This window comes from Monodelphis domestica, chromosome 1, assembly GCF_027887165.1.
Source record: "Monodelphis domestica isolate mMonDom1 chromosome 1, mMonDom1.pri, whole genome shotgun sequence".
Lineage (NCBI taxonomy): Eukaryota > Metazoa > Chordata > Mammalia > Didelphimorphia > Didelphidae > Monodelphis > Monodelphis domestica.
This window is the reverse complement of record NC_077227.1, coordinates 649246136-649273735: the sequence shown is the minus strand read 5'-3', so window position 1 is coordinate 649273735 and position 27600 is coordinate 649246136. Positions and strand designations below refer to the sequence as shown.

Here is a 27600-nt window from a genome sequence, read left to right as displayed (position 1 = left end):
AAACAAACAAATAAATAAATGAAGATAGCCTCCAAAGACCAGTCTCACCAGTGAGTTCTCCTTTTTCAAAACCATCATTATATATTAATCCTCCCTTCAGCTCTTAGCCTAGTCTAATTCACATTTTAATTCATTTTAGTCCCTGTTTCATCTCCTCTCCGGAGTCTCACTAGTAGGCACTTAATGTTTGTTGCATGGAATTTGAATTAATCTAATTGAATTGAATGTCTGTGAAATGTGGGGAAAACTAAGGAAATAGAATAACTTATTGGTAGCGGAAAGTTGAAATATGCTCCTGGAGTTATGGATGAGAAACGTTCCAGCTAGCCCAAAGAATGCTGACCAAGGAATGAAAGAAAGGGGAAAACAAGGAGAAAGTGAACATTAAGGACTGGTGGGTCTTTTGTTGTTTTGAATGCCATGATGAATAATTGAAGTAAGTTTGGGGAGGGAGATAAGAAGCCTGATTATTCCTCTTTTAATGCCGTGGATATGTATTATTTGAGCTGCATTTTTACTTCAACAGGGGAAAATTTTAGTGGGAACCAAAGATGGAGAAATAATTGAAGTTGGTGAAAAAAATGCTGCTTCCAACATGTTGATTGATGGACACATGGAAGGGGAGATCTGGGGTCTGGCCACTCATCCTACCAAGGATATCTTCATCTCGGCCAGCAATGATGGTACAGCCAGGATCTGGGACCTGGCAGACAAAGTGAGTGATGCTGCTTCCTTTTTCCAGATGGGACTGATTCCAGAAATTGCTCCAGTGTCAGACCCCAGCAAGGGCAATTCCATTGACTAGGATACATATGGGTGACACCAATGCTTCCTCCCCACAGGAGGGCTAGTGTTTTTCACTTTCTCCTTATTATATATATATATATATATATATATATATATATATATATATATATATATATATATATATATATATATATATATATATATATATATATATATATATATACCTTCTTTTAAAAAATATACCTTCGTTTAAAAATATAACGACATTCAAGTTGTAGTTTAAAATTTTATTCTGTGTGATCAATGGATGAACCCACGAGCCTGTACTTGACTTTAAAAGGGTCACCATTTTTATCAATAACTTAGTGATGAATGAAAAAGAACTTATTATATTTACTACATGCTCAGTGGTAAAAGAGGACAGAGTGCCTGGCCTGAAGTTAGAAGGATCCAATTTCAAATCTGACCTCCTCTAACATAACCCTATTGTATAGCTGAGCCACGTAGTCTCACTCTTGCATTTTCCTTGAATTACCCACTAAAGGGATTTTGTGATTTAGACAGTGTTGCTTCTGTCTCTGCAGAAACTTCTAAACAAGGTCAACTTGGGCCACGCAGCCAGGTGTGCTGCCTATAGCCCTGATGGAGAGATGGTGGCCATTGGCATGAAGAATGGAGAATTTGTCATCTTACTGGTGAACAGTCTAAAAGTCTGGGGGAAAAAACGAGATCGAAAATCAGCTATTCAGGATATCAGGTATTAATGGGTATTGTGGTGGGCAACAAGCCAAGAGAAGATGTCTGAAAGAAGGGTTGTTGGTTAAACTTTTCAGGTGGGTCTTATGTTATCACCGATTAAAAAAAAAAAAACTAGAACAAACCACAAATGTGCTTTAATTGAATTTAATAATGTCTACTGAATTTGTTGAAGTAAATACCATTGCTTGGATAATAGTATCCAATTTTTTATTACTATGAGAGTACAGGGGTATGGAATTTCATTGTTCATTCCTATTTTGCTCCTATTGTTCTCATTGAACTATCTTATTTTTATTCAACAGTTCCATTTGAATCTTTTTTTTTTCCCAAGTCCAGCCAGGTTAAGGAGAATTGGTAAACCGTTGTCATTTTGTAAAAATGACAAGATGACTGAATTTTAAGGTTTTGAATAACAATGATAGAGCCATCAGAAGTGAACTAATTCATTAGATGTCGAAGGAGTCTTCTAGGTCTAAATCAATGATCGAGTGTGGGTAGTGAATACAGGATAGAATTGACCACAAACGATATCAGGATGGGATCTTGTTGCCTATGAGACCAGTGAGCCCCATGGAAGATTTAATTTATAAGTAAATATGTCAGATCAATCTGAGAGTAGATGATTAATCTCTTCTCAGAATCAACTGAAAACGAGCCTCCATATTTTTGATCCCCATTGACCATGCCCTTGGTTTATTTTTTCTAGGATGAGTCCAGACAACCACTTCTTAGCTGTGGGCTCATCAGAGCACACTGTGGACTTCTATGACCTCACCCAAGGCACAAACTTGAACAGAATTGGGTATTGTAAGGACATTCCAAGCTTTGTTATTCAGATGGATTTCTCAGCAGACAACAAATACATTCAGGTACATTTTAGCTTTAGTGATTCAGTTGAATTAAGTTTATTTCCATTATATAAAATATTTATTGATAACAACTAGCACTTATACAGTCCACAAATGTGTACCACATTTGATCTTCATGACAATCTTGTCAAGAAGGTACTTTTATTTTTTAAAAAAAGTAATTTTATTATTCCATTTTACAGATGATGAAACTGAGGTTGAGAGAGATGATGTGATTTGCCCCAGAGTCACTAAGTGTCTGAGGCTGGAGAAAAAAAAATCAAGGCTTCTCAGGGTACCTAAGGCTCAAATGTGACTGAAACAGACTGAATAAAAACAACAAAGCACATAGATAGATGATTAGAAGTAGATAGTGATGATAGTCTAGAACTTAGAAAAGAGATCATTTGGGAGTGGGCTGTCGAGGTGATAATTAAGTCTATGGGAGTGAATGAGATCTCCAAAGAAGAGAATTCAGAGAGAAGAGAAAGCCTAGGACACACTGTGAGGGTCTGAGAAGAGATGGATGAACTGAAGATTAAAAAAGGAGGAATAAGAAATACTATAAGGAGAAAACATCTAAGAGGACAAAGGGAAGAGTATGCGACGTCCGTGAGGACAAGGACCAGGAAAGTCTTTGCATTTCACAATGAAGAGATGGTGACCTTTGAGAGAGCAGTTTCATTAATGATGACAGCAGAAGCCAAATTGCAAGAGATTCAAAGAAAAAGCAAACAGTAAGAAAATGGAATGGACACGTTTTCAAGAAATTTAGCAACAAAGAAATGACAGAGAGTAGCCAAATGGAATAGAAGGGTTAAAAAGGAAGGCTTTTTTAAAATTGATTGGGAAAGGGAAAACCACATGAAATAGTAGTTCACTGGGAGGGGATAGGATCAAGGGCACAAGTAGAAGAATCATTTGAACATTAGGAGGAGGAAATTGAAGGATTTTCCTGTGAATTTGCTGAATCCTTTTAGTGAAGTAGGTTTTTCACTGTAATTGTAGGGAGAAAGTGAAAAATTAAAGTTTTACCAATCCCTGTCTACAAAAAGCAAGAGACTTAAGAAATTCTGACATCTACCATTCTTCCTTTCTCTCTCCTAAATCTGTTTGTTTAAAGACTTCCAAAAAAGGAGTGATAAGAATCCTGCAGCTTCAAACTAGTCTGTTCTACCAAGAATCCTGTTTTGCTTTCAGATTCCTGCCAAGTTACCCTCATCTTTCTTTCATGTTGGATTCTAAAAAGTAGAGTTGGACTTTTGAAGGAGCTTTCTCTACTGTGAAAGTGTCTTAGTGTTCCTAGAGGAAGCAAATGAAGAACTGGGAAAAGGATCAGGCTGAATCTCCTACATCTAACTTAAGCAAAGAATGGGGGGTCTCCCAATGGCCTGGATTCAAGAAACTCATTGCAAAAGGGGGGAAATTGTTATCTTTTCATAAGTGTCCACAATTGGAAAAAATATTCAGATTCTCCCCAGAAGAGTCCCAGAGCACTTAAAATAGAGGGGGGGAAAGGACAAAGAACCTGAAAATTGAATGTCCTCAGATACATACTTCTTGAATAATTCAGACCATGTTCTCACATTGAGAAAACTTACCTCTTTTGCTGGAAAAAAATTGGGTATTTGTTTTGTTGGGCTGAGTACAGGGTCTTTGACACAGTAGATGCTCAATAAATACTTATTGAATGAACAGCCACTCTCTAGAGTTGGAGTTATTAACTTTTCTAGAGTCATAGACCCTCTTGGCAGTTTGGCAAAAGCCTACAAGTCTTTCCCAGAATGTTTAATTATATATTGAAATAGTTATCCACATACTTAAAAAAAAAAAACAAGCTCATATTTCCTAAGCTAGGAACTCCTAATTTAAATAGGTGGAGTAATAGAAAAGGGTGCTAGAACTGGAGTCATGGGGAAATGGAGTTAATTTTTTAAAGGGTTGGACTTTACATTTTATGTGTGGTCGCCAGGAATTTAATCAATTCCAAAAAAGATTTATTTAAAATTTATTTACAAAATGTAGAGTGCAGTAATAAATCAGAGGATAAAGTAAGATATCTAGCCCCTAAGGTAAAATATCTAGCCTGAGCACGAAGTAATTTATCTCTAGCCACAGGCTCAAAAACTAGGTAGGGGACTTTAGTCCTCAACCCAATAGGCCTTGGCCCTAGTAGGCCAAGAAGTCTCTTCAGAAAAATACAGCAGTTAAAATTCAACTTTCACTCACCATGTGTAAGTCCATGCAGCAGATCCTTCTGCCCTTCTTCACCAACCTCAACTCAAAAGCATAAAGAATTTTAATTCTCACAGGAAGTAACAGCTCCTTTTAAAGACGCTTCTTTTGCATCACTTCCTGTGTCTTCCCCTAATTTTAAGCCTACCAATCACAGTTGATGCTTTGTTTTAGGAATGCCCAAAAGGCAGTCGATTCTGATTCGCCATCCACTATCACACGTGGGTCACAGACCTTCCCCAATGTGTGAAATGGGCTGTTTGCACCTTTGGTGATTAAATCTAAACATGGGTAGATCTCCATACTTAACTTTTAAGTACCAGGTTCTAAAAATAGACAGGGGCTACAATTCAATCTTTACAATCAGGGGAGAGTTAAGTATTTTCATTTTTATAATCAGGGGAGTGTTCAAGTTCAAATATTGCCTTAGATACTTTGGGGCAAGTTGCTTAATTTCTTTCTTCCTCAGTTTTCTCATCTGTTAACACCTGCCTCCAAAAGTTATTGTGAGGATCAAGGGAGAGAGCTCTGCAAATCTCAAAGTGACATATCACTGCTAGCTGGGATTATTGTTATTAGAATTACACAGTAAGGAAAGCTAGAGTGGGCGATGGCTTTGATCACCCTTGAGAGGAAAGATGTGACTACATTTAGCCACCTAGCCCTCTGGATCGGCCCTGTAACTCTTATTTCAGCTCAGCCTGAGAGGAAGAGCAGAGCTCTTGGAATTTGTGAGTCTGGGGGACTGTTTGGGGGGAAATGACAAGAAAAGCTGGTCTCCACGAGTTCCTGTCCAATTGCAGGTTTCCACGGGGGCTTACAAGCGTCAGGTCCACGAAGTTCCGCTGGGGAAGCAAGTGACCGATACCACAGTCATCGAGAATATCACCTGGGCCACCTGGACAAGGTAATTCAAAGCTAGTTCTCCAGTCACAGAAGTATTTATGCTTCTGGGCACAGAAGCAACTGAAAAACATGGGCCATCTGTGGGAGAGTCTGTGTAGGAGAAGAGGATCCGTTAAGTCTTCCAAGGCTGAATTGGCCCAATTTTCAAATGAGATTTCACTCTGAAATCTACAAAATTCCTTTTATGAGTTCAGGAGGGAAAAGACTCTCCTCCAAGTTGGGCTGAGCCTCCAGGGCCACTCAAGGTCCCTGGCGCTCCGGGGAGGGTGGGCCCAGGACGAGAATGACCAAATCGACTCAAATACAGGCTGCACTTTCTTCAGAACCTGGATCTGCCATCTGGGTACATCTATAATCCATATTACTTGCAGCATTCTTCTACATTTTTTTGTTTTGTTTTGTTTTAGGATCTAATTTTAGGGTTGCAGGCCCAAGACCGGGGAGGGCTAACTTCAGGACTTGAATATTTTATTCAATAGGTGGGGAAACCAAGTGAATACTCAGAAGGGAGAGCGTTGGGCATGGTCCAAGGAGAGTTGATGGAGCAGAGAGAAAGGGAATTGGAGATCCAAGCGATGCGAGAGAGGAAAAAGGAGAACAAGGCTCAGAGGAGAGTGCTAAGACTAGAACGGAGCAGAGAATTTCACAGACCTCTTTGATTTGCCCTGGGAAGGTTAAAGACTAGAGATATGGAGACTAGAGATAGAAGGCTGGTGGGGGAGAGAGGTTTAGGGGATAAAGAGGCTCCCCCCTTCCTCGGCCCCGGGACGTCCCCTCCCTCTTGGCAGCTCCTCTCTTTTCTGGTTGCCGCAGCATCCTCGGAGATGAAGTCATCGGGATCTGGCCCCGAAACGCAGACAAGGCCGACGTCAACTGCGCCTGCGTGACCCACGCGGGCCTCAACGTGGCCACCGGAGATGACTTTGGCCTGGTGAAACTCTTCGATTTTCCATGTACAGAAAAATTTGTGAGTCTTCATCTTGTCATCATCAAAATGTCATTGTCTGCGCCGGACGCCGTGTCCCCCCCCCCCCCCCGGGGCCCGTTAGCCAGTCGGCCAATCTGTTGGGGCTCGAGGCCCGGCCTCTCCAGGGATGGGAGCGGCTCCTGGGGCAGGCAGAGTCCCCCGGCCACACACACCCAATGCACAGGCTTTAGGGATTTGGTCCGTCCTTGTATCGCGGTGTAGGAGGACGGAGGCAACAAAAGTAGCTTTTGCTCACTTGTGCTTTGGAAGTTGTTCCCGTCCCCACAACCAAATAGACCTCCCAAGGTACAGGGGAAGTGAGCAGGGCGACTAGGCCACAAATATTGTGGGCCGCAGAGCTCCGTGATGGAGGGTCAGGCCTAGAGATGGGAGGTCCTGGGTTCAAATGTGGCCTCAGCCCCATCCTGGCCGGGGCTCCTCTGCCTCATTGCACAGCCCTAAAAGGTCAGGCCGGGGTTACACTCCAAAGAGGAAGGGCAGGACAGACTGGGGAGCGGCGCCAGGCCCGGCGGGAGTGCGGGGGAGGTCCCCAGCGGAGAGCCTGGGCCAGTCTCTGTGGTTTCACTCACTCACAGGCCAAACACAAGCGTTACTTTGGGCACTCGGCTCACGTCACCAACATCCGGTTCTCCCATGACGACAAGTACGTGATCAGCACCGGAGGAGACGACTGCAGGTGAGAGGGGGAGGTCTGCCCCGGACCGCCCAGCCCAGCGTCTCCATCGGCCTTACCTTAAAGGCCCCTGGTCCTGGGCCCGCACCCAGCCCCTCAGCCACCTCCCAGGAGGCCCCTGGTCCTGGGCCCGCACCCAGCCCCTCAGCCACCTCCCAGGAGGCCCCTGGTCCTGGGCCCGCACCCAGCCCCTCAGCCACCTCCCAGGAGGCCCCTGGCCATCACGGAATGGCCCTGCTCAGGTGACACGCTTGCCAAGGCGTTTCTGGCTTCCCCCAGAATGGGGAAAGGTAGCTACGGGTCATTTATCCAAAGTGGGGGGGAAGAGGCCTGTTTGGCCCACCCATGACGGGAGGCCTTTGACCCCGGGCTGTCAGAAAAAGCTTTCCTTGCAGTTCCAAAAAAGGTCTCACCCAAAGCAAGCCCCCTCCGAGGCCAGAAAATCACCCATCTGAATGAATCGCTCTTTGCTTTTGTAGCATATTTGTGTGGAGATGTCTGTGAAACAGAGAACGAGCCCCCCATAAAACCTGGATAAGCGCCCCGTTCCTGCTGCACCCCGAGGCTGTGCAGGGGCCTCTCCCCTTTCCAGGTGCTTGGATGCAGCCCCACCTGTGGCGTCCTTCTACAGAAGCACTCTGGCACCCCAAAATGTGTGAAGCGATATAATCCCGGAGAAGGAAGTCCAAGGAAGACGCCGGCGGCCCCCGTTCCTGAAGACTAAACAGCGTCCGCCTCCCCCCTCCCTCACACTCACACACACACACACACACACACACACACACACACACACACACACACACACACACACACACACACACACACACACACACACACACACACACACACACGAGACCCCGTCCAATCTTGGGATCCGGTAGCCCACTGACAAAGTTTTAAGCCTCAGTTGCCCTAGCAATTACATAGCTTTACTTTGCATCGTCACTTCTTAAAAGTATGTTTTACTGTCCGGTTTTCCTACATTTTAAGGGATGTTCCTCTTTTCAAAATCACTACAAGATAAATTCTAAGTTACTTATATGCACTGGGATAAAAGAAATGCTAAAAGTACACTGTTTCCACTAAAGCTAAACACTTTCAAAAACCAAACGAGCCATGGACAAAAAAAGTTGAAAATGTTAATTTTTAATGTTTTATTTGCAGAGTTTTATATCCATAAAGTGCCTTTGAAAGTTTTTAGTCACGTGGGCTACTCTCACCTCCCACATATACCTGATTTCTACATATGGTGCTACAACTAAAACCGAGGGCTAACCAAACCCCTAGCAGATATGTAGTTTCTCCCGCTTGTCCTGCTTGGATTTTGTACACGATTGGTCACGGGACGACGCAGTCATTTGCTTCAGAAATCACGGATCCGGGTGAGCCGCACCATTCGCCCAGGAGGGGGCGCCATCGAGGTGTTCATGATCCCAAACCACGTTTCTAAAATTCTAGACACAAGAAGCCGGCTTCGTGCAAAGGCACGAGACGGCGGAAGGCAACTCACTGGCTCCACGTCTTCGAGTCCACACTCGGGCGGCCACGGGCAAAGGGCCACGGCGACCCTCTGCGGCCAATGTCCCGAATGGGAACAGCCCCGGCGGAGCTGAAATCTCCGCTGTCGCCGCATCCCCTTCCCTTCCCGCCTCTCAGAATGGGCCGCCCACTTCCGGTCCGGTCTTGCTGGGGGAAGACGCGGCTCTGAGTCCCAACACGCCTCCGTGTGTAAAATGAGGCCTATGGGCAGGGCGCCCGAGGGAGGCAGGGAGGGAGCTGAAGTCCAAGGGCCATGGGCGACTGTATCGTGTTCAGACAAAAAAAAGCAAAATGCAATCTCTTCGATGAAGGAATAGATTCCAACATCACAAGTGCTTCAGCATTCTCAATGAACCACATCACTCACGAAGCTATTTTTCTATGCCAAATTTATCAATGCCTTATGTTGACCTACAGCTAGTTTGTCCGATCCACGAGTCCCTATGCGGTCTTCGCTAGTGTAACCCCCGCCCCACCCGCGTGTTGATGTAACCGTATTGACTGGTGATGTTGGGTGATCACCACATTTGCCTCTGTTGTACTGTTGGCCTTTCATATTGATTGTACCTTACATAGAAATAAACGTGAAAATACAATGAGCTGATCAATGGTGATGTGAAAATTATATTTAAGAGCAATAGTGTCTGTGTCAAGAAAACATTTAAGAATTTCTAAGCATTTATATGGTATGATTTATGTATAAATCCTGCACTGTATCCTAATGTAAATTGAAATAGGAGCGCATGAATTTATTTTTCAATTGTTTTATGTGTTTGAAAAACACATTTTGAAAACTTTTTTGTTATGTATCAAATAAATTTGATTACATACCCATTTTCAATGTTGACTTTTATTGTCCACAAGTTGGGAGATTCCTGTTTATTTAAAGCAGCAGACAGGGATAGGGCGCAAAGCACATTTCCCACAGTTCTCATGGGACCCTCCTCCTCACAAGTGTCAGGGCTCAGGGCATTCCCCTCCTCGTTTTACAGGTGAGACAGCAGGCGGAGGACCCAAGTGTCTACTCACTTAGAACCTACTCCATCCCTCTCAGCAGAGGCAACATCCACCCTGAGCCCATCCCCGGCACTCTGGGCAGAAGCCTTACTGAAAGCTAAGAAGTGTCCTGTCCACTCATCTGTGGTGGGCAGAAAACAAAAACAGCCTCTGAATAAAGCGCTCCTTTCACAAAGACACAATCCACAAACTATTTTGAAGTCTCTAAGCTTTATTGATACTTGGTTGGTTTTACATTTCACAAATGCATTCCACAGACTTAGTTCAGGTATAGCTTAAACCGCAATTGAATAAATCTCAATATTAATTTGTAATTTCCTGTAGAACAATGTTTGATATTCCCAAGGCCCATTTTTTCAGCATTGGATTCAGTCCGTCCATCCCAAGTGTGTGATGAAATTAACTGCGGCAGGTTGGAGCGATGAAGTCTATGCGACGGACTTTCTATGAGCACGGCGTTCTTTTATGCTGAAAACAGATGGTAGTGTTTCTAGAAATAAGAGTTTCTTTTCCTAGTTTATATGACTTAGAGCTACTCATAGAACCATCCAACTCTGAAATATCAAGCACTGTGGGGCAGCTGAAAGGTCTAAGCTTTGTGAAACACTATATATATATATATATTTATATTTATATATATTGGCAATTAATAAAACAGTAAAATCACGATACAGCTAGACTCATACCAAGAAGGCAAGCTTTCTCCCTTCCTGCTTTAATGGTATGATCTCTTCTAAACATTTCATTTTAGAAAATCTGCATCATTCTACACAGACCATACACAGGGCACACACTGTGGAAAGGGTTCTTCTCTCCTTAGTTCCACCCGCTATACAACTTTCTGAAACAAAAGACTACGTCCCCTGAAGCACAATGTACAGCTTTCTCAGATCTAGTGAGAGCCAGGCCTCACAAAGGATAAACAAGGATGATTACAGCTGAAGTCCAGACAGAGCAGCTTACGATACTTAGATGACAAAACACGCAGCAGTCAAGACAAGTACTTTTCCTCAAACACTGCGTTGCTAAAAAATAAAGATCTGTGAGGCTGCTCCTCTGCAATGTCAAGGCTCCATTTTCCCCCGACCCTCCCCATGGAATCCAAATGAAAATTCCCCCCGAACGATGAATTCCCAGTGGCATGTACTGCTGATTTTACTCCGCTTTGCTTTTCAATCCAGGGATTTTTGCTTGGATTCTACAAGTGAAAGGTGGGAAAAAATTAGTACAATTCTAAAGACAAGGACTTTAAAGACAATCTATTCTTGAAATAAAGGTAGTGATGAGTACATCACAACAATGATATGTTGGAGCTGCCAAAACGCCTACTATATTGAGCTCCTCCTTTCTTGTAAACTGGATTTATAAACCCAACAATTCTTAAACAATTCAAATCATACCAAAAAAATCTCATTTTAAGTTGCATTGGTGACAAATAAGTGGGAATAAGCTGCTCCTAAAAAACATGCATTCTTCATTTTGTGTTCAGTATGGTTTCAAAGTCAAAAATATCTTTTTAGGAAGAGAAGTAAGAATGCAATACTTACTTAGCCATAGCATCTTTAACATTCTTATTCACAAGTCCTAGATAATGATCAATCTGGGTCTGAAAACACAAGGTAAAAGGGATGAGAGATATAATTAGCATTACTAAAGAACTTAAACCTAGGGTCCCTAAACTACAGCCAAGGGCCATATACAGACCCCTTGAGGCCATTTATCCAGCCCCCACCTCTTTTAGTGGTCAGTGAGAGGAGCCCTATACATGGTGCTGCATAGCTCACATATGCTCAAGCTGAGTCAGGGAGTAGTTAAAGGCCTTGACCAAAGTGGCCTCCCTGAGGCTAAAGGTAAGGGAGTCAGTCTTATCACCCACAAGACCTCTCCAAGCTGGGTTCCAGTCCTCCACTGAACTCAATCGCCTGAACTGAATTCAGAATCATCACTCCAAACTGAACTGCCTGAACTGACTTTTTTAGCCTCCTTTTAAAGAAATGTTCTCTTATATCACCTCCCCTAAATTTTCACATCTACCAATCACAGTAGATGCTTTTTCCCAGGACTGCCCATTTCTTAGTTCTCACCACTCTTTAGTTCTCACCTTCTCTGGTTAGATTATATCTTCTGAGGTACTTCCGCACTTCTTTGTGAAGTTTACCTTTTGTGAGTTACTTAACCTTTTTGTGATTAATTTAACCTTTACAGGTACTTATGACCCTTTTGTATTAGATCTAAAAATAGACTTAGCTTAAAGTTCTAGCTTCACTATAAGGTATGAGTTAAGTACCTTCATTGTTCAATCAGGAGTTTAAACTTTTATCTTCCCCTAAAGTATGTCTAAGTATGGGTGGAGTAATGTAAAGTTCCCAAGACATTCCTGACTCTTGTTAGACCAAGTATCTCCATTGTTACAATAAGGAAATAGCTAAATCAAATCTTCTAAAGTACAGCCTGAGTAGTTTTTAAGATTCACACCCTCCAGCGGTCTGAGGGGTAGTGAACTGGCTCCCTGTGTAAGTAGTTCGGGGATCCCTGACTTAAAACAAATGAATGTCCTACCATTCTAGATGCTTGACAAATCATTTCATTCAGGCTATTTCCACAATTCCCATAAAGTCAAACCCCCTGAGGCACCTCCACTATACACTCACCTGATGCCTTTCATAAATAACAGGAACACTGAAGAGGGAAATCAGAGCTGTAAAGGAGAAACCGAATTTTAGGCCCATCTCTGCAATACAAAGTGACAGCTGAAGCACAAAATGCAACAGTGATTCTCTGCACATGTCTGAAGGGGCTTCTGGCAGGGAGAGCCTCTGGGAGGGAGAGCTCTGGAGTGCCTGATCGAGCTCCTGCATCCCGCAGTGGAAGGACAGAAGAACCATTTCATTCCCTCCTTCAGACCCACTTGGCGGCAGGCATGTGCCAGCTTATAAACTGGGGTTGGGGTGGGGTGAAACGGACCCACAATCCAGGGAAGAACTGGTCGGTGAAGGCCTGTGGAAATGGAAGAGGATATGGCTGCAAGCAAGGGAGAAGCAGGTGCAAGGAAACCTGACAAATGATTGGGTGGAACAAAGAGCCAAGAGTGCCACTGAAGTTGTAGCCAGGGGACTGAGTGGAAGGAGGCCGGAGACCCTGCGGAGACCCAGGGCAGGAGACAAGAGCCAATAACTGCTGTGGACACACTGAGAGGCCCAAACATCCAACTATCTCAGAGCAGAAGATGGGCCTGAGCGCCATCAGAGGCAGCCACAGGACCTGGACAGCCCTAAACAGGAAGGAAACCCTAGGCCGGAAGCAGAGGGGAAGCTTTGGGCAATCTCCCCCCCCCCCCTCCCCCCGAGGGCTGAGGCCCAGGAGAGCAGGAAGACAATGAGAGAACAAGGTTGCAGATTCATCTTTTTCACTTGGAAAGAATGGCATGTGATAATAAAAAAATGAAACAAATAGTGCTAAGAGAACATTCTATACAACTAAAGCTTTAAGATTGGAAGAATAACTTGTGAATCTTCACTTCCAGAGAATGAACTGAGAAATAACACAAAAGGCAGCATCTACACGTTCTACCGGATGCCAGTCTTGTGTGGCTTCTGAAGGGTAGTTAGACTGAATACAAGTCACTATCTTTAAAAAAGAATACTAGTAACAACAATAGCATTTCCACGGCATTTGAAATTACAAAGCACTTTACAAATATGGCCTTTCCACTGAATGATAAATTGAGGAGTCCTGGGGGCAGCTGGGTGGCTCAGTGGATTGAGAGCCAGGCCTAGAGACGGGAGGTCGTAGGTTCAAATCCGGCCTCAGACACTTCACAACTGTGTGACCCTGGGCAAGTCACTTGACCCCCATTGCCTAGCCTTTACCACTCTTCTGCCTTGGAGCCAATACACAGTATTAACTCCAAGACGGAAGGTAAGGGTTTAAAAAAAAAAATTGAGGAGTCCCAGCGGCACAGAATTGAGAAGTGAGAGAAGTGGAGGCTCAGAGAGCCACTCGCTTTTCTAGGAATGACTGTGAAAGGCTGGAGAGGACTCACACAGCTGGAGGAGAAGGAAGGATGGGGGAACCCTGGGGAGGAGCTCTCCCTGAAAAGACTGAAAGGGACAGGCGACAAAGGAGTGTTCCAAGGATCAGTTGTCAGAGAGGACAATGGAGGAAAGAGGAACAACTCTCATCAGAAACTGAAGTAAAGGAAGAAAAAATAAGGGATGAAAACAAGAGGATGCTGAGATGTAGAATAAGAGGGAGAAGGAAACAGCGAGTGAATAGCCTCTATTTTCTCTACAAATTATGAGGCAAGATTTCTGTTGAGAGGGAAATATTTAGTCAAAAGACTTTTGGGGTGAACTTTCAAGGGAAAAGAGGGAAAATTGATTTTGTCAGGTAAAGACATTCTTTACAGGCAAATTGGCCCACTATTACTAATTGTACTAAATGAAAATTTTAATCATAAGAGTGATTTGGAGGATAAGTACTTGAATCATAGCTTTAAAGGAAACAAATCTAATTCTTAAACCTCTACCAGTTCCCTCTACCAGTGTCTACCTTTTCTCCAGCATTTTCATAATTGTAATTATTTCCCCCAAATAATTGTACAGACTTACCCAATATCAGAAGTGTCAGGCCATTGAACAAGGCACCAACATAGGTAAAGATCCACATCAATACTGCAAACTATAAAATTAAGAGGAAAAAAAACTATAAAAGCAATGCAAAATTCCAAAAATCATTCTTTCATTAATTAAACCCTTTCAAAGCAATTCCTCCTAGGAATTAGATGGGAAGCATTACCTTTTTTTTTAAACTCATTTAAAATTATCTTTAACCTACTTTGGAGGCAAATCCAAACTAGGATCTGGGAGAAATTTTTAAAGGGATACGGAACATTTTATTTCCAATCTTAATTGTACATTCAAGCATTTAATGAATTTAATTTTAAAATTAATTTAATTTTCTCCTACATAATACCAACACAAATGTAACCTCCAATTTAATTATGTTTAGAAAGGATACCGTTATCTACGAAATGACTTTTATAAAACATATAAAACCCATATTTCCAATTCAAGTGCCAACTATGTACTATGCAATATGCTAAATTCTGGTGATACATATAGGAAAGCATCAGGGGAGATACTGCCTAGCTGTGTGACCCTGGCAAAGCACTTAACCCTGATTGCCTAGCCTTTGCCAGTTCTTCCGTTTTAAAACTGATACTAAAACAGATGGGTTAAAAAAAAAAAGTCCTGTCTCTACCTTAAGGAGTTTACAACCCTATCATAGGAGAGATACCTGAAAATTCTAGATTTGGGGAGATTTCCCTCCATCCCTCCAAAACAAAAGAGTCCCCTGGGAGGTGCTGAGAAGGTGTTGAGTATCAAAGGCATCACATAGTGATGAAATTTTGGCTTATCCTGGGGGGAGGCATGTTTGTGGAATTGAAACAAGGAGAGACCGATATTTCCCATATTTTCTACTTTTAATCTAAAATAAGGTAACCAATATCTTAAGTATTTTAAAGCACTTGCCATCCCAGACATAGTTAGGGACAAGAATGCAAAGAATGAAGTCATCTCTATGCTCCTGCCTTTCCCTATTCCACTCCATCCTTTATGTCATGTGTCGGATTGTCCATCCCAGGCGTTCGGGTACCATTTCTTCAGCATCTCTTTACTCCAACTTTAAAAACCACAAATTCCTCAAAGTATCTCCTATCCTGGAAAAAACCCTCCCTTACCATGGTCTCTTCTGCCCTTTGTGGCTAAATTCTTCCCCAAACCTTTTACTACAGGGGCTTCCAATTTCTCTCCTGTCACTCTCGCCTGGCCCATCACAGGGCGGTGTGAGGCCGTATCATCCAAGTGTGCGCACACACACACACACACACACGCACATACACACTAAGTAAACGTGCGAGAAATAGGTCCTGCACTCTTTCTGTCTGACCTGGAGGGGGTGAAGCTCCTCCTGGTCGGGGGAGCCCATTGCGCTGTCAGAAAGGCCGACTACAAGTCTAGCACTGTAGATCTGGGGCTGGAAGGAGCGCGCAGATGATTTATTTCAACACTTGTTTTCAAGAAAAGGAAACTGAAACCAAGACAGATGAAAGCAATCGATCCCAGGTCCCAAAGGTAGTTTAATTGGCAGAATTTCCTTTCCTCGTCCTGTGCACAGTGTAAGGACAACCTGAAGGAGGCTTGTCATCTCTGGGCCCCAACTTATCTTCTTTCTTTTCCCAATAATTCCTTCCTCCCAACAATATTCCACTAATGACAGCCACTTTCATAATGCTCTAAAGTCTGCAAAATGCTCTCCGTTCTCTCACTGGAATTACATGCACAATTGTGCGAGGCCGGCACCGGGAATATTGCCCACACCTCCCCGACAGCTCATCCACCGGACAGGGCTAACTGAGCACACCAAGGTCCTTCTTTCTCTAAATAGATGATTTTATGATTTTAAATGCCTCGTCCAATTGCTTCAACAGACTGCCAAGATAACGCCGAGGTCCAGAACACTAACCGTTAGAGTCAGATTCTGGCCACGTGGATCCAACTGGAAAGCCTCAAAGCCATCATATGGCCTGGACATGGGCAATGCCGTGGGTCTGGCTGAGTTTGGAGACTCTATACCAAACTGGCTATTAAAGTACAGAGTTTGTGATCCACATAGATGAACAGCTTTATTACCTATTCCGAAGCTCCCTTGTCTGAAATCTGTGGGGCCTCTTAAAAAATACGCAGTAACCGGAAGTCAATTGACTTCCTTTGTAATCCTGCCATTTTATGCATCCTGAGGAGGGGTGCACAGACACGGGCGCCACAGAATGCTGACGTGGCCCAAGCGGAAAGTGGAATAAAATCGGAATTTGCACCCTGGGCAGGGGGTTTCTGTTGACTGCAAAGAGTTTTTAACAATAGAATGGCCTCTGTGGCCAAGAAAGGGACAAAGGAGGTAAAACACTGGCTTGGATAGCCATGGAGGACTTAGTAGGATTCTATTTGCATCTTATTTTGATTCTCTTTCAAACGTGAGCAGCTCTGCTTTCTGTGCCACATCCAGAATACGTCAGTCGCCACAAGGGCTGTGCACGCGTCTAAGGCGGTCCTCACAAGCAGCCGAGTGAAAGAAAAGACACGAACTCCTCATTTCCAACCCCGAGTCACACGTTTATCTAAAACAAAGCGGAAGCCCACTCTGGAGATGTGTGTAAAGTTAATGAAGAACATAGTTTGCCTTCGCATCTTAGCTCTGGATTGGCAAAGGCGGCTTCAGAGCCCTCGAGCTGACTGAACGGACAGCCTGGCTAAAGGGAGGTCCAGAAATGAGAGGCCGCTTGGTCTCCCTCAACACCAGAAGCTTCCAATACTGGAGAGAGGCACCCTCCAAGGAGAAATTATGCAGGGATAAGAAAAAACCAGACAAGATGTAAAGGCATAAATGGGACTCAGTAAAGTGTTGGACCCACTGAAGTGTTCGCATTTAGTCTATCATCAAGCAATTACTGGCTCAGTGCTGGGCCTTAAGTCAGGAAGACCCGAGGTCAAGTCTGGCCTGAGACATTCTAGCTGTGACCCTGGGCAAGTCTATTTGCCTCATTTTCCTCAGCTGTAAAATATAAAATGAGCGGGAGAAGGAAATGGCAAACCACTGCAGTACCTTTACCAAGAAAACCCCAAATGGGGTCACAAAGAGTCAGACACAAACTGAAAAGTCTGAACACAAAGCATAATATTTCACTAAATAACAAAGACTTGGGGGGTTCCTGTTTTCCAAAAATGCTTCATTTTATTTTTCAAGTGACCACTATTCTAATCAATGAATTTTAACTAATGAATAATTAGACCAGAGCCTTCTGGGCATTGTCAAAGCATTTATACCACCTAACATCACACAGTATGGAAATCCCTTCTCAATTCACAATCTGGCTGGATATTTTGGCAGGGCAAATTGGTAGATAATATTGGGCCCAATTCTATTCTGTGGAAATGTTTCTATTTCCCGCAAATGATTCATCTTCTACTATAAACAAGCATCAGGCTAGAAGAGGCCACTATTCTTTGGATAGTCATGATGGTCTTGTGCACACAGTGAAATGAAGCTGCGCCACTATTACTGCCACACGGCCCCACACTTTTTTTAATTTTGCTGCTTTCAATCCACTGTGACCCAAGAGCCAGCCAAGCTCATTAAGAATTCTGTGTTAAACACACACACACACACACAGACAATCAAAAGCAGTTACAAGAACAAATAAGCTCATTTAGTTTGATTACATTATGATCAACATATGTACTTTTTGTTTGGGGTTATCAGTAAAAGTTTATATATACACAATCATTTATAATTTTTTGTTCATTTTTCTTTTTTTTTTTTTAACTTTCTTATTTATACATATGAGGTACCAAGGCATTGTAGAGAGCCACCTCAGAGCCAAGGGAATTTAGATTCATGCCCTGCCTCTCATACACCCTGGTTCTGTGAACCTGAATAAGTCATTTAGCCCCTTTCTCAGTCTCTAGGCAACTCCCTAAAACCCATAAGTTGCTGCCTCTGCTTTGATAGAGGGAGTTTCCATTCCTGGGAGTTCCTCATGCCAACAAAAGGCCGGGTCCTCTAACTAGTGCTTTATATCTGTTAAAAATCACATTTGTGACAAGGCTTCAGCTGGCCCTCACATGCCATTAATCACAAAGACTATTAAGGAGCAAGATTAGCATTGGAACTAGGGGCCTCAGACTCCAATACCAACATTTCCCACTGATCAAGCAAATCCACAGGTTAGTTCATTCACTGCCTGCTGCTTTTCCTCTCTTTAGAATTCTCTACAAAAGCTCTTGGGTGTGAACTGCCTCAAGTTCTCAGACTTCTTTTTCCTTCCATTGCTTTCTGATGTTTTGTGAGGAGTTATTAGCTATGGCTGTCATCTTCCTCCATAATTATCTGCAAATAGATCATTTTAATTTAGAAAAGGGAGCCTTTCCAAAATGTTTCCAGGAGGCAAAACTTTACTTTACCCTGACTTAAGTTCACTACCCACTGTTAATGTGGTTTTTGGTTTTTGCCTGAAATTTGTTATAAATGGGGGTAACCACCCTTATATTTTCTTGAGATTAGTTAATTACTATTTTCCCTGCTATGACTTGTACAAATTAAATTTATAACCAACTAAGATTTGCTCAGAAAGGTGTTTTCCAAAAAAATTTTCAGAACAGAAATGACTCCATCTCCTTTTTTAAAGCACAATATAAAATAACTGAATGTCCAAGGAAGACTGTCAGGTTGACTTGTGCCTTTTTTGTTTCTCAAAACACAAGCAAATGGAAGCCATTGAAAGTCTGCCTTGGAGTCATTTTCCTCACCTGTAAATTGACCTCATTAGACTAGCTGCCAGTCCAGACCCCAAGGTCCCTTCCTGTTCTAAAACCTATAAGTGAATTGTTCTTTATAATTTATATAAACAATGGTTTTAAATATTTTTCCTTTTAAAAAAATCTTCAGTTATTTCAAGATAGGTATTTTTCTTACCCTGCTATTAACAAACATTTCTACATCTTCATTATTCTTATTTCATAAGGACTTTAAAAAATAAGATGACAGTCTTAGAAAGCAATGTCTTGATTGAGTAGAAAAGAAATCTGATAGACATAATCAAAGGTTTTTGGTCTATCTTTAAATGAGAATGTTATGTCCTCCATTAACAAAATTTAAGTTATGTGCAGAAATCAATCTTCGCTGGTCAATAAGGCTGAGGACTAACTATACAACAGAAATAACCAACACTTAGTAGCAATTGTTTCACATGGAGCAACCAGGAAGCCTGACCTTTGGTTTATTAATGACTTGGTTGGCTTCCTAAATTTCACAATGTCTCCGCTCAGTTACCTTTCACAACATTTCTGCTCAGTCATCCAGTCTCTGACTGATACATTCCAAATGCTATTGTTTCTAAGGATTCTGAAAAGTCAGGCCACATTTCAAATTTATTCATTCATATATGCAAACAAAAGGCAAGGAAAAATAAAACCATCTCCCCCTGTGCCCAAAGGCTACAAACGGTATTTTCCCATTCATGATCTTTCAGACACACCCTATGTAGAAGTTATTATTGCCTCTAAAAGCAACCCCCCCCCCAACCCATACACTCTTGTTCTGGAGGATTACCTGTGTTTTAGGACTCCTGAGTATAAGAACTTATTACATTAAATCACTTTAAAATCTTTTGTTTGTCCTACTTTAAAGGAAAATTAATTTAAAAATTAACCAAGTTATACTGGAACTCTCCCCCAAGAAATTAGTTTATACTACTTTTCAATCTAAAAATGAGCTTCTCTCTACTTTGCTAGAAAGCCAGGACTATACTCATAGAACTAAGGATTAGCCCTGTGACCTGGTAAAGAACTTAAGAAGGACTTGTGCTCTCTGAGTCATGATGAGGATAACTGGGTGAGAAGCAACCCAGTGTAGTGGCCAGAGATAATGGTCTTTGAAACAAGACCTCACCTCTGGGCCCTATTGGAAAAGTCAGAGAACATTTGAGGGCTCCAGGTGACTCTCCAAGACTGTAGATTACAGAGAAGGTCCTGACCTGTATTAATAGCAGAAGTTTTCTCCTCCAGCACCTCCCTTGATCAATGCAATCACTGGGCTAGTGTCTGAGCCCATCTCCTTACATAAGATAAAGGTTGACTTACCTGAGGAATTATGTGAATCTTCCATATAAGTGGTTTTTGAGACCAGAATTACAATTAGCTAAAAACAAATGAAAAAAATGTCAAACCTACCTTCAAAGAATCAACCAAATCATCAACTAAGAAGAGGCGCCTGAGTTCTTTGATGGTGCAGTTGACGTGGCCAAGTGCAGAATTGCTGTACTTCTGAACCAGCGCCTCTGATACTGCGACTTCAGTATCCAAGTAGGCTCTGCCAAAGAAACGCACTCTCAGTAAGTAAGCTTCAATAAGCTCAGGGTTTGAACATATTCATTAATTTAGCAAAACAAATATATCTGAGAGAAAAAAGCCAGTGAAATTCTAACACAACATACACTTAATAATTCTATATGAATCACAAGTTTTTTAATGGTCCAATGTGAATGAGCTTAATTCAATATATTAAGACATGGAAAAAAATATGAAATCACAACTTTTCCTAACATTTACTTACTTTTAAGTTACTCCTTTTTAGTCTAAACTTTAAGTTATATAGTGAGACTCAATCTGTTACTAAATCACAAATATAAAGATATAACATCAATCCTAGTAAAACTTCTTATAAATTCAAACAGATGTTTTATATAGCCATAAGTCAACATTGTTAAGTTTTGGAGAAAGGCCCACAAGGAAGAAATTGGCTAACACACATTGCATTGTTTTCAGTTTCAAAGAAGCAATGTGAAGAAAGCAAAGCACAATATAAGACAAGAATCAGCATTCTCTTAAGTTATTACTTTACAAGAGTTCATTAAATAAATAGCTTTATTTAAATAATGTAAACCTTTTTAGTCAAGTCAAGGAATTTCACTTTCTACAGGGCCACCTACCCTCCAAAGAAGGAAGGTGTATGTGTGGGAACCAGGGAGGAGACAACAGCAGCATGACACTGGGTCCAGGCTGTCTCCTAGTATTCCGCTGAGGAGAGAGGCATGGAAATTGCAGGCATCTCTAAGCCTATTTCTTGTCCCGCCTCCAGGCTGACTTCCTACACACTGTCAATTTCCCCAATGTGGGTGAGGCTAAAACTAGGGAATGTAGTTTGTATTTGACTTATAATTGAAGTATAGAGCCTCTAATCCAAGAAGTCAATGCTTTTAAAGATATAAGGAAGCAAAAATTTTAAATTTTTATCTCCCCACTAAGAGCTTACCTCTAATTAAAAAAAAAATCACTGCCTGCAAAGACAAATGAGGTTTGAATGTTTCAGAATGACTTCCCAGCTCTTCCCTGAGCTCTTATTTTTAAGGGCAAAATCTTCTCTGTCACCTCCCCTAAGTCCTTACATCTACCAATCACTGTAGATGTTTCTAAAGGACCGCCCATTCTTAGTCCACACCTAAGAAGGTGTGGATTTTTGAGTAATTCACACCAGGAAAGCTCTGAGTAAGTTTTCCAGTTCTTTGTTCCTTGTAAATTCACAAGTTGCTTGACCTTTATAGGTACTTAGCTTAAGAAAAGTATGGGTTTAAGTACTTTTCATTGTTCAGAAAAGAGTTTACAACTTTATCTTCCCCTAGGGCAGACCCAAGTAGGTAAAGTAGAATTCTCACATTCCTGTTAGGGAATTTTTTAAGTAGAAGATTCCCCAATGGGGAAAATTTCCAACATTCATAAGTCTGAGAAATTTTGAGGTTTACAGGTTTAGGCTAAGGAAGTATAATATCAGTAAAAAAATAGACCATACTTCCTCCCTAATTTGCACAGAACTGGAGTCCAACTATACTCATTTTGGGGTTCATATTTTAGGGTTATGAATATATAATTATAAAGTTTACCTTAACAAAGCTTTCATAGACTACAGATTCCTATATCTTATATCTATGATATATTCTAGATATATATATTATACATTTGTGAATTATGCAACCTTAATATACAGTTAATTAAAGCCAGTGAATTTAATCATTAACTTTTACAAAGAGAAGGACAAACAGATCTTTCATAGTTTGAAACGGTTTTTTAAATAGCTCAATTAACATCAATTTAACAGTGTTCTAATTAAAAAGTTTAATAAATGACATATCAGCTACTGGCATTAAAAAAACCATTCCTCACCCCCACACAACACTGAAGACCTTGTCCTTCTAATAAAGCTAGCTTTCTAGTTTATGTTTTTATGTTATATTATGATATATATGTAATACAACACATTTTCAAAATTCTTGAGAAGGAAAAAAAAGATTAAGACAAATTTGGAAGAGTTGGGTCTTGAATTATATCATCATACCAAGACAAGAACAAAGAAGCAACTGACTAGAGAATCTATATTGGGATTTAACCTCTTGCTAATAATGCTAAGCCTGTTAGAAAGATATATTTTCATTTTAAGGATGGGGGGAATCAACTTATTACTGGAATCTGATCTAAGAAGTACATGTTTCTAGCAGAGAAATAAAGGGCTAATTTAATATATGCTTTAAGTAATATGCAGCTCTTATCTTAGATATGTAAGATTTAAATTAATATCCAATAACTCCAAGTATTATATTTTATAAGATTGGGAAAAACACAAGAACAAAAGTAAAAGCCTGAGTAAAGCCACTTGAGAGAAATTCTCTTGCCTGGCATTAACCAACTCCACGGCCAGTTTTGAGGAGAAGAGAGAGAGGGCAGAGCTACACAAAACTTATATCCTCCCTAGCATTAACCTGAGAAGGAACATGGAAGCTGGGAAAGAGTTCTGGGGTTCAAAATTCTATCCACACAGATATATGAACAGTCTTTTCCCTTATTTGACTTTGAAATTGCTTTTAAGAAATTATACAACCCATGGGCTCTAGTTTTTAATAATACCAATATAAAGCAAAGTCTCAAAATGTATCATATGCAATATTAGAAAACATGTGCCTTATATGAAGGCAATCAACTCACCTGAAAGGATGACCTTCATCAGATTTCTGGATTGCCTGGATCACTCCCTTGTATACCCTAAAGCTGATAGTCACAGATAGCAGGGCCAAGGCAATGTATGCTGTCACACTCACAATGCTGAATACTGTCAATGAAAGCAGCAGGAACAAGCTGGCACCAAATACCACTCCTGTCTTCTTAATGTCTCGCCAATAAAGAAGGTCAACAACTAAAAGTTTAAGAAGAAATCTAAAATTAGCACGCGTTGCTTTATCTATTGGATAAGCATTATTTAATCTATGAAAGCAATAAAAGATCTATGGCTACAAAAATAAGCTAAACCTAAAATGTAAATTAATCTTAGATAGGCCCTAGGATTAAGCCTAAAGCTGATATAGTAATTAAACAAATTGTCACTGTTCTTTTCACTGTACTTCCCTAATAATGGGCATCATTCCTTAATGTGTAATTATTCCATTTTCGGTAAGATGGTACAACATTCAACAACAACTCACAACCTATTTCAAATTCATCAGGGTTTTATACTTTGTATGTGAACACTGACATATTCTCAATCAACAAATTTATGAGACATGCTACCTAAAAATAACAGCTATAAGACTTATTCACAAAGAAAAAAATAAGTCAGTTCTCAATATTGATCCCTGCTAACAGTTTTTGAAATTATCTACAAAGTTGCTTCTAGTTAAGTGTGGCTAATTAATATTCGACTACACTTAACTCTTTGGAAGTAATGCAATATAGTGGAAAGAGTGAGTCTGGCAAGACCTGGTTTTTGATCCCATCTGTGACACTAACTACAGTAAACCATTTTAAACCACAGTTTACTAACATGTAAACTGGGGAGACGTTGTTGTAATGCTCAAATGAGAATGTATGAAATGTACTTTGTAAACTTTTAAACCATTATATAAAATGCTAGCTATTATGATTTATATGCTTATTAAATTACTCCAAACTGCTTAAATGTTTCAACAATCTAATATATACGTGTGTGTATATATATGTTTATGTAAATGTGTATATACATATAACTTTTAAAAAATCTTCAAAACATCATTTCAACAGATCAATTACCCCCTCATTTAGCCCTCTGCCCCATTAAACAAGTTGCCAGTTTTAGGGCTTGAGAGAGAATAAAGAACAAGGGGAAAGTGTTCTAATCAGGGGAGAGGAAGAAAGCAGTACTAAGAGGGCCCTGGGGACAAAGGGGACTAGTAAGATGGACAGATTACTGACTGCCTTCTCTTTCCAGTCACTGGGGTTTCCTGGGGCAATACTAGCCCAGTGAAATTAACTTTTATAGTGAATTCTCAAGTCAATCAAGAAGCAGGAGTTGAGGGCACAACAAGCAGCAAGAGGACAAGGGAGTCAAGGGTTTAGAGTGGAACGGGCTAAGTATGGTGTCAAGACCATGAGCGAAGAGGTGAGAGTTTGGTCCCATCAGGAATGAATAATAGGTCTGAAAGGGCAAATTTTAGGTATGGTGCAAAGAACTTCCTTTTCCCAGGCAAAGAATCCAAGTTTGAGAAACGTTACAAAGCTTTCGTAGACTCCAGGTTCAAGCAAAAGCTGGACAACACGGAGAATACATTGAAGAGGGACTGATCATTAGTGTGAGAGGCTGAACCAGCTATCTTCCGAGTTCTCCTCCAGGGCTAAGTAAGAATCTATAGGTTGGTGCAATCACCATGATTTGATGAAAAATGACCAAGAGTTCTCCCCACTGTTCTCATTATCATAAATATTATATACAGTAAAATCTCAGTAAGAAATGACTTTAAAGAGAAATAAAACCGACAATAATAGTACCCATGCACTGTGGTTTAGAAGAGGTTCTGCCAGTCTTGATTTAATGCCTAAGTGAGACTCCCTTCAGTTACTGTATTTTCATGTGAATGAGTAGCTGGTACATAAAGGGCAGCAAGCTGGGAAAGCTGAGCTGGTAAGGATGCTTCCCTTCTGTGCAGTCACTGAGCTAAGGGACGGAACCTCCTCCCAGAAAAAGGAAGTGGGGCCTTCAGGAAGAGAGGAAAGAGAGGAGAGGGAGGAAACCATGCAGCTCTCACTCTCTCTGTATACACACACACACACACACACACACACACACACACACACACACACACACACACACACGACATAACAAAGTGAGTAATTTCAATTCAATAATGTTCGTTAAGCACTATTACATACAGGGCACTGGAGACACAAAAACAAAAATCAAATGCTCCATGGATACAGTGCTAGACTTGGAGTAAGGAAGACCAGAGTTTAAATACAGCACCACTCAGAGACAGGGGTTTCTGGGTTCAAATCTGACCTCAGTCATCTCCTAGCTGTGTGACCCTAGGCAAGTCTCTTAACCCCCAATCCCAACCCTGACTGCTTCTAAGGCAGAAAGGAGAGGGTTTAAAAAATAAATACTACACCAGTTACTTATTGAGTTGTTTGACTTGAGGTTGGTCTGGACCTGAGTTTCTTCATTTATATAATGAAGGGATTAGACTCAATGGCCTCTATGAATCTAAACAGTTTATTGGAAGTATTGGGGAGGAAAAAATACGGAACACACAGATAAGTAAATACATTTGGCATATTCAAGTTTATCTTAGTGCTGAGGCCCAATAATAGCACTTAGATGGTGCTTTGAGGTTCCTGAAGCATTCAGAACTATTATCTATGTTTACTCTCAAAACAACATGGGGAGCCAGGTACTATTAATCCCCATTTTATAGACAAAGAAACTAAGGCAGAGGTTAAGTGGCCTGCCCTGGGTCCCACAGCTAGCTCTGACACAAGGCCACATCTGCATGAAGGCCTTGAGTCCAGGCCCAGCTCTTTGTCTACCGCACTAGAGAATAAAGTACATATCATCAAATGAAGGTAGCAGCTACAGTTTGGTAACCCAATCAGTAAGTCAACACAACAGGAAAAAAGCAGATGTGTTCTCTGCCCTTGTGTTCTAAATGAAAAGACCGGGCAAAGACTGAAAACACACTAAATTTATTCCTCTAAACATGAGTAAAAATGCTGTCTCGTTGCCTTATAAAGAACACTAACCAGCAATGATGGAAAGTGTTCTGTTCTACAGGAATGTTAAGTTATTTACTTACTTACCTAGGAACAGATAACTAGGATTATAAGCATATTAAAAAAGTTTTGGCAGGGCCACACACTCAAACTCAATCTTCCCGGGTCCTGTTGTTGAACCCATGGCCTAGTGTGGTGTGCCTGGGGGGCTGCTCCCCTCCCCCTTTCCACATGCCACGCCCCTCTGCCTCAGGGCCCAGTGGGAGCACTTGGGGGGCGGGACATGGCTCACATGTGCATGAGTGCCTCAAAAAGGTTCTTCATTGCTGCTGCAGGCCCTCCCTCTTCCCACATGAGTCTACTGGAAGCTCTTCGCCACACCAGAGATCTGCATCTGCCACAGCCTCCCCAGGGTACTCCCCACGGTGCTGGCCCTATTTCCCAAGAGGCCAGGCCCCTCTTTCCTTCTCCTATCTGGCCTCAGATCTCACTTCTGGTTGTTCAGTCTGGCTCTTCAGGACCCCACCTGAGGCTTTCTGGGCAAATGCAGTAGAGCGTTTCACTATTTCCTTCTCCAGCTCATTTTACAGATGAAGAACTGAGTCTAACAGGGTTAAGTGACTCGTCCAGAGTCCCACAGCTAGTAAGTGTCTGAGGCTGGGATTTGAACTCAGAAGATGAGTTTTGCTGATGCCAAACCCAGGGCTCTCCCCACCATGCCACTGACTGCCCAAGTTCCCACTTAGTAGGCACCCAACAAAGGGCACTTGAGACACCATTCCTCCCATTGCACACATTCTCCTAAACTGGACACTTGCTCCAGACACAATGATTCTATATTCCTTTCTATGGTAGACCCTATTACTCTATCAATAACTATTCCACAAACAGAGAACTGGACAAATACCAGTCTACCCCCCCAATAGCTCTCTGCCTTAACCAGAATTCAACCCTAAGTTTGTAAATTCCATTGTTAAAAACCTGTTGCCCATTTTTCATAGAAATGCTAGAGATGGTAGCTAGGTTCCAAGCCTGGCTACCAAGAAAAGCTAAAATAAAACCCAATGACTCGTGTAACCGTATTTGTATGGAATTAGGCATTTATAGACTGATAGAAAACCACATCCACTCCTCATTTAAATCTTCCCCCCAAAACCACACAGTTAGTTCACTGGCAATACTTTTTGGGGGAACTAGAAAAAGGTATTTACAGGACAAAAACTAGGGCAGGTAGATGGCAAGGGAACAGAGTTTGTAAAAGTAGGA

General features: G+C 41.5%; 2 protein-coding genes across 5 annotated transcripts in view; one reads left to right on the top strand and one right to left on the bottom strand.

The window, feature by feature from the left end:
* EML6 (EMAP like 6) overlaps positions 1-9529 on the top strand; it is a 336902-nt gene extending 327373 nt beyond the window's left edge. The window contains exons 36-42 of the mRNA XM_001375291.5: positions 527-715; positions 1332-1504; positions 2213-2375; positions 5393-5496; positions 6309-6462; positions 7059-7159; positions 7636-9529. Coding sequence (XP_001375328.2) covers positions 527-715; positions 1332-1504; positions 2213-2375; positions 5393-5496; positions 6309-6462; positions 7059-7159; positions 7636-7660 — 909 coding nt within the window. The 3' untranslated portion in view covers positions 7661-9529. The remainder of the gene's footprint in view (positions 1-526; positions 716-1331; positions 1505-2212; positions 2376-5392; positions 5497-6308; positions 6463-7058; positions 7160-7635) is intronic.
* Positions 9530-9905: 376 nt separating this feature from the next.
* RTN4 (reticulon 4) overlaps positions 9906-27600 on the bottom strand; it is a 63051-nt gene continuing 45356 nt past the window's right edge. For all 4 annotated transcript variants that reach the window (XM_001375231.5, XM_056814009.1, XM_007476817.3 and 1 more), the window contains 6 exons: positions 23305-23512; positions 20503-20641; positions 14323-14392; positions 12364-12410; positions 11260-11318; positions 9906-10910 (listed from right to left, as the gene is read on the bottom strand). In XM_001375231.5, the coding sequence (XP_001375268.1) occupies positions 10868-10910; positions 11260-11318; positions 12364-12410; positions 14323-14392; positions 20503-20641; positions 23305-23512 (566 nt within the window). In that variant the 3' untranslated portion in view covers positions 9906-10867. The remainder of the gene's footprint in view (positions 10911-11259; positions 11319-12363; positions 12411-14322; positions 14393-20502; positions 20642-23304; positions 23513-27600) is intronic.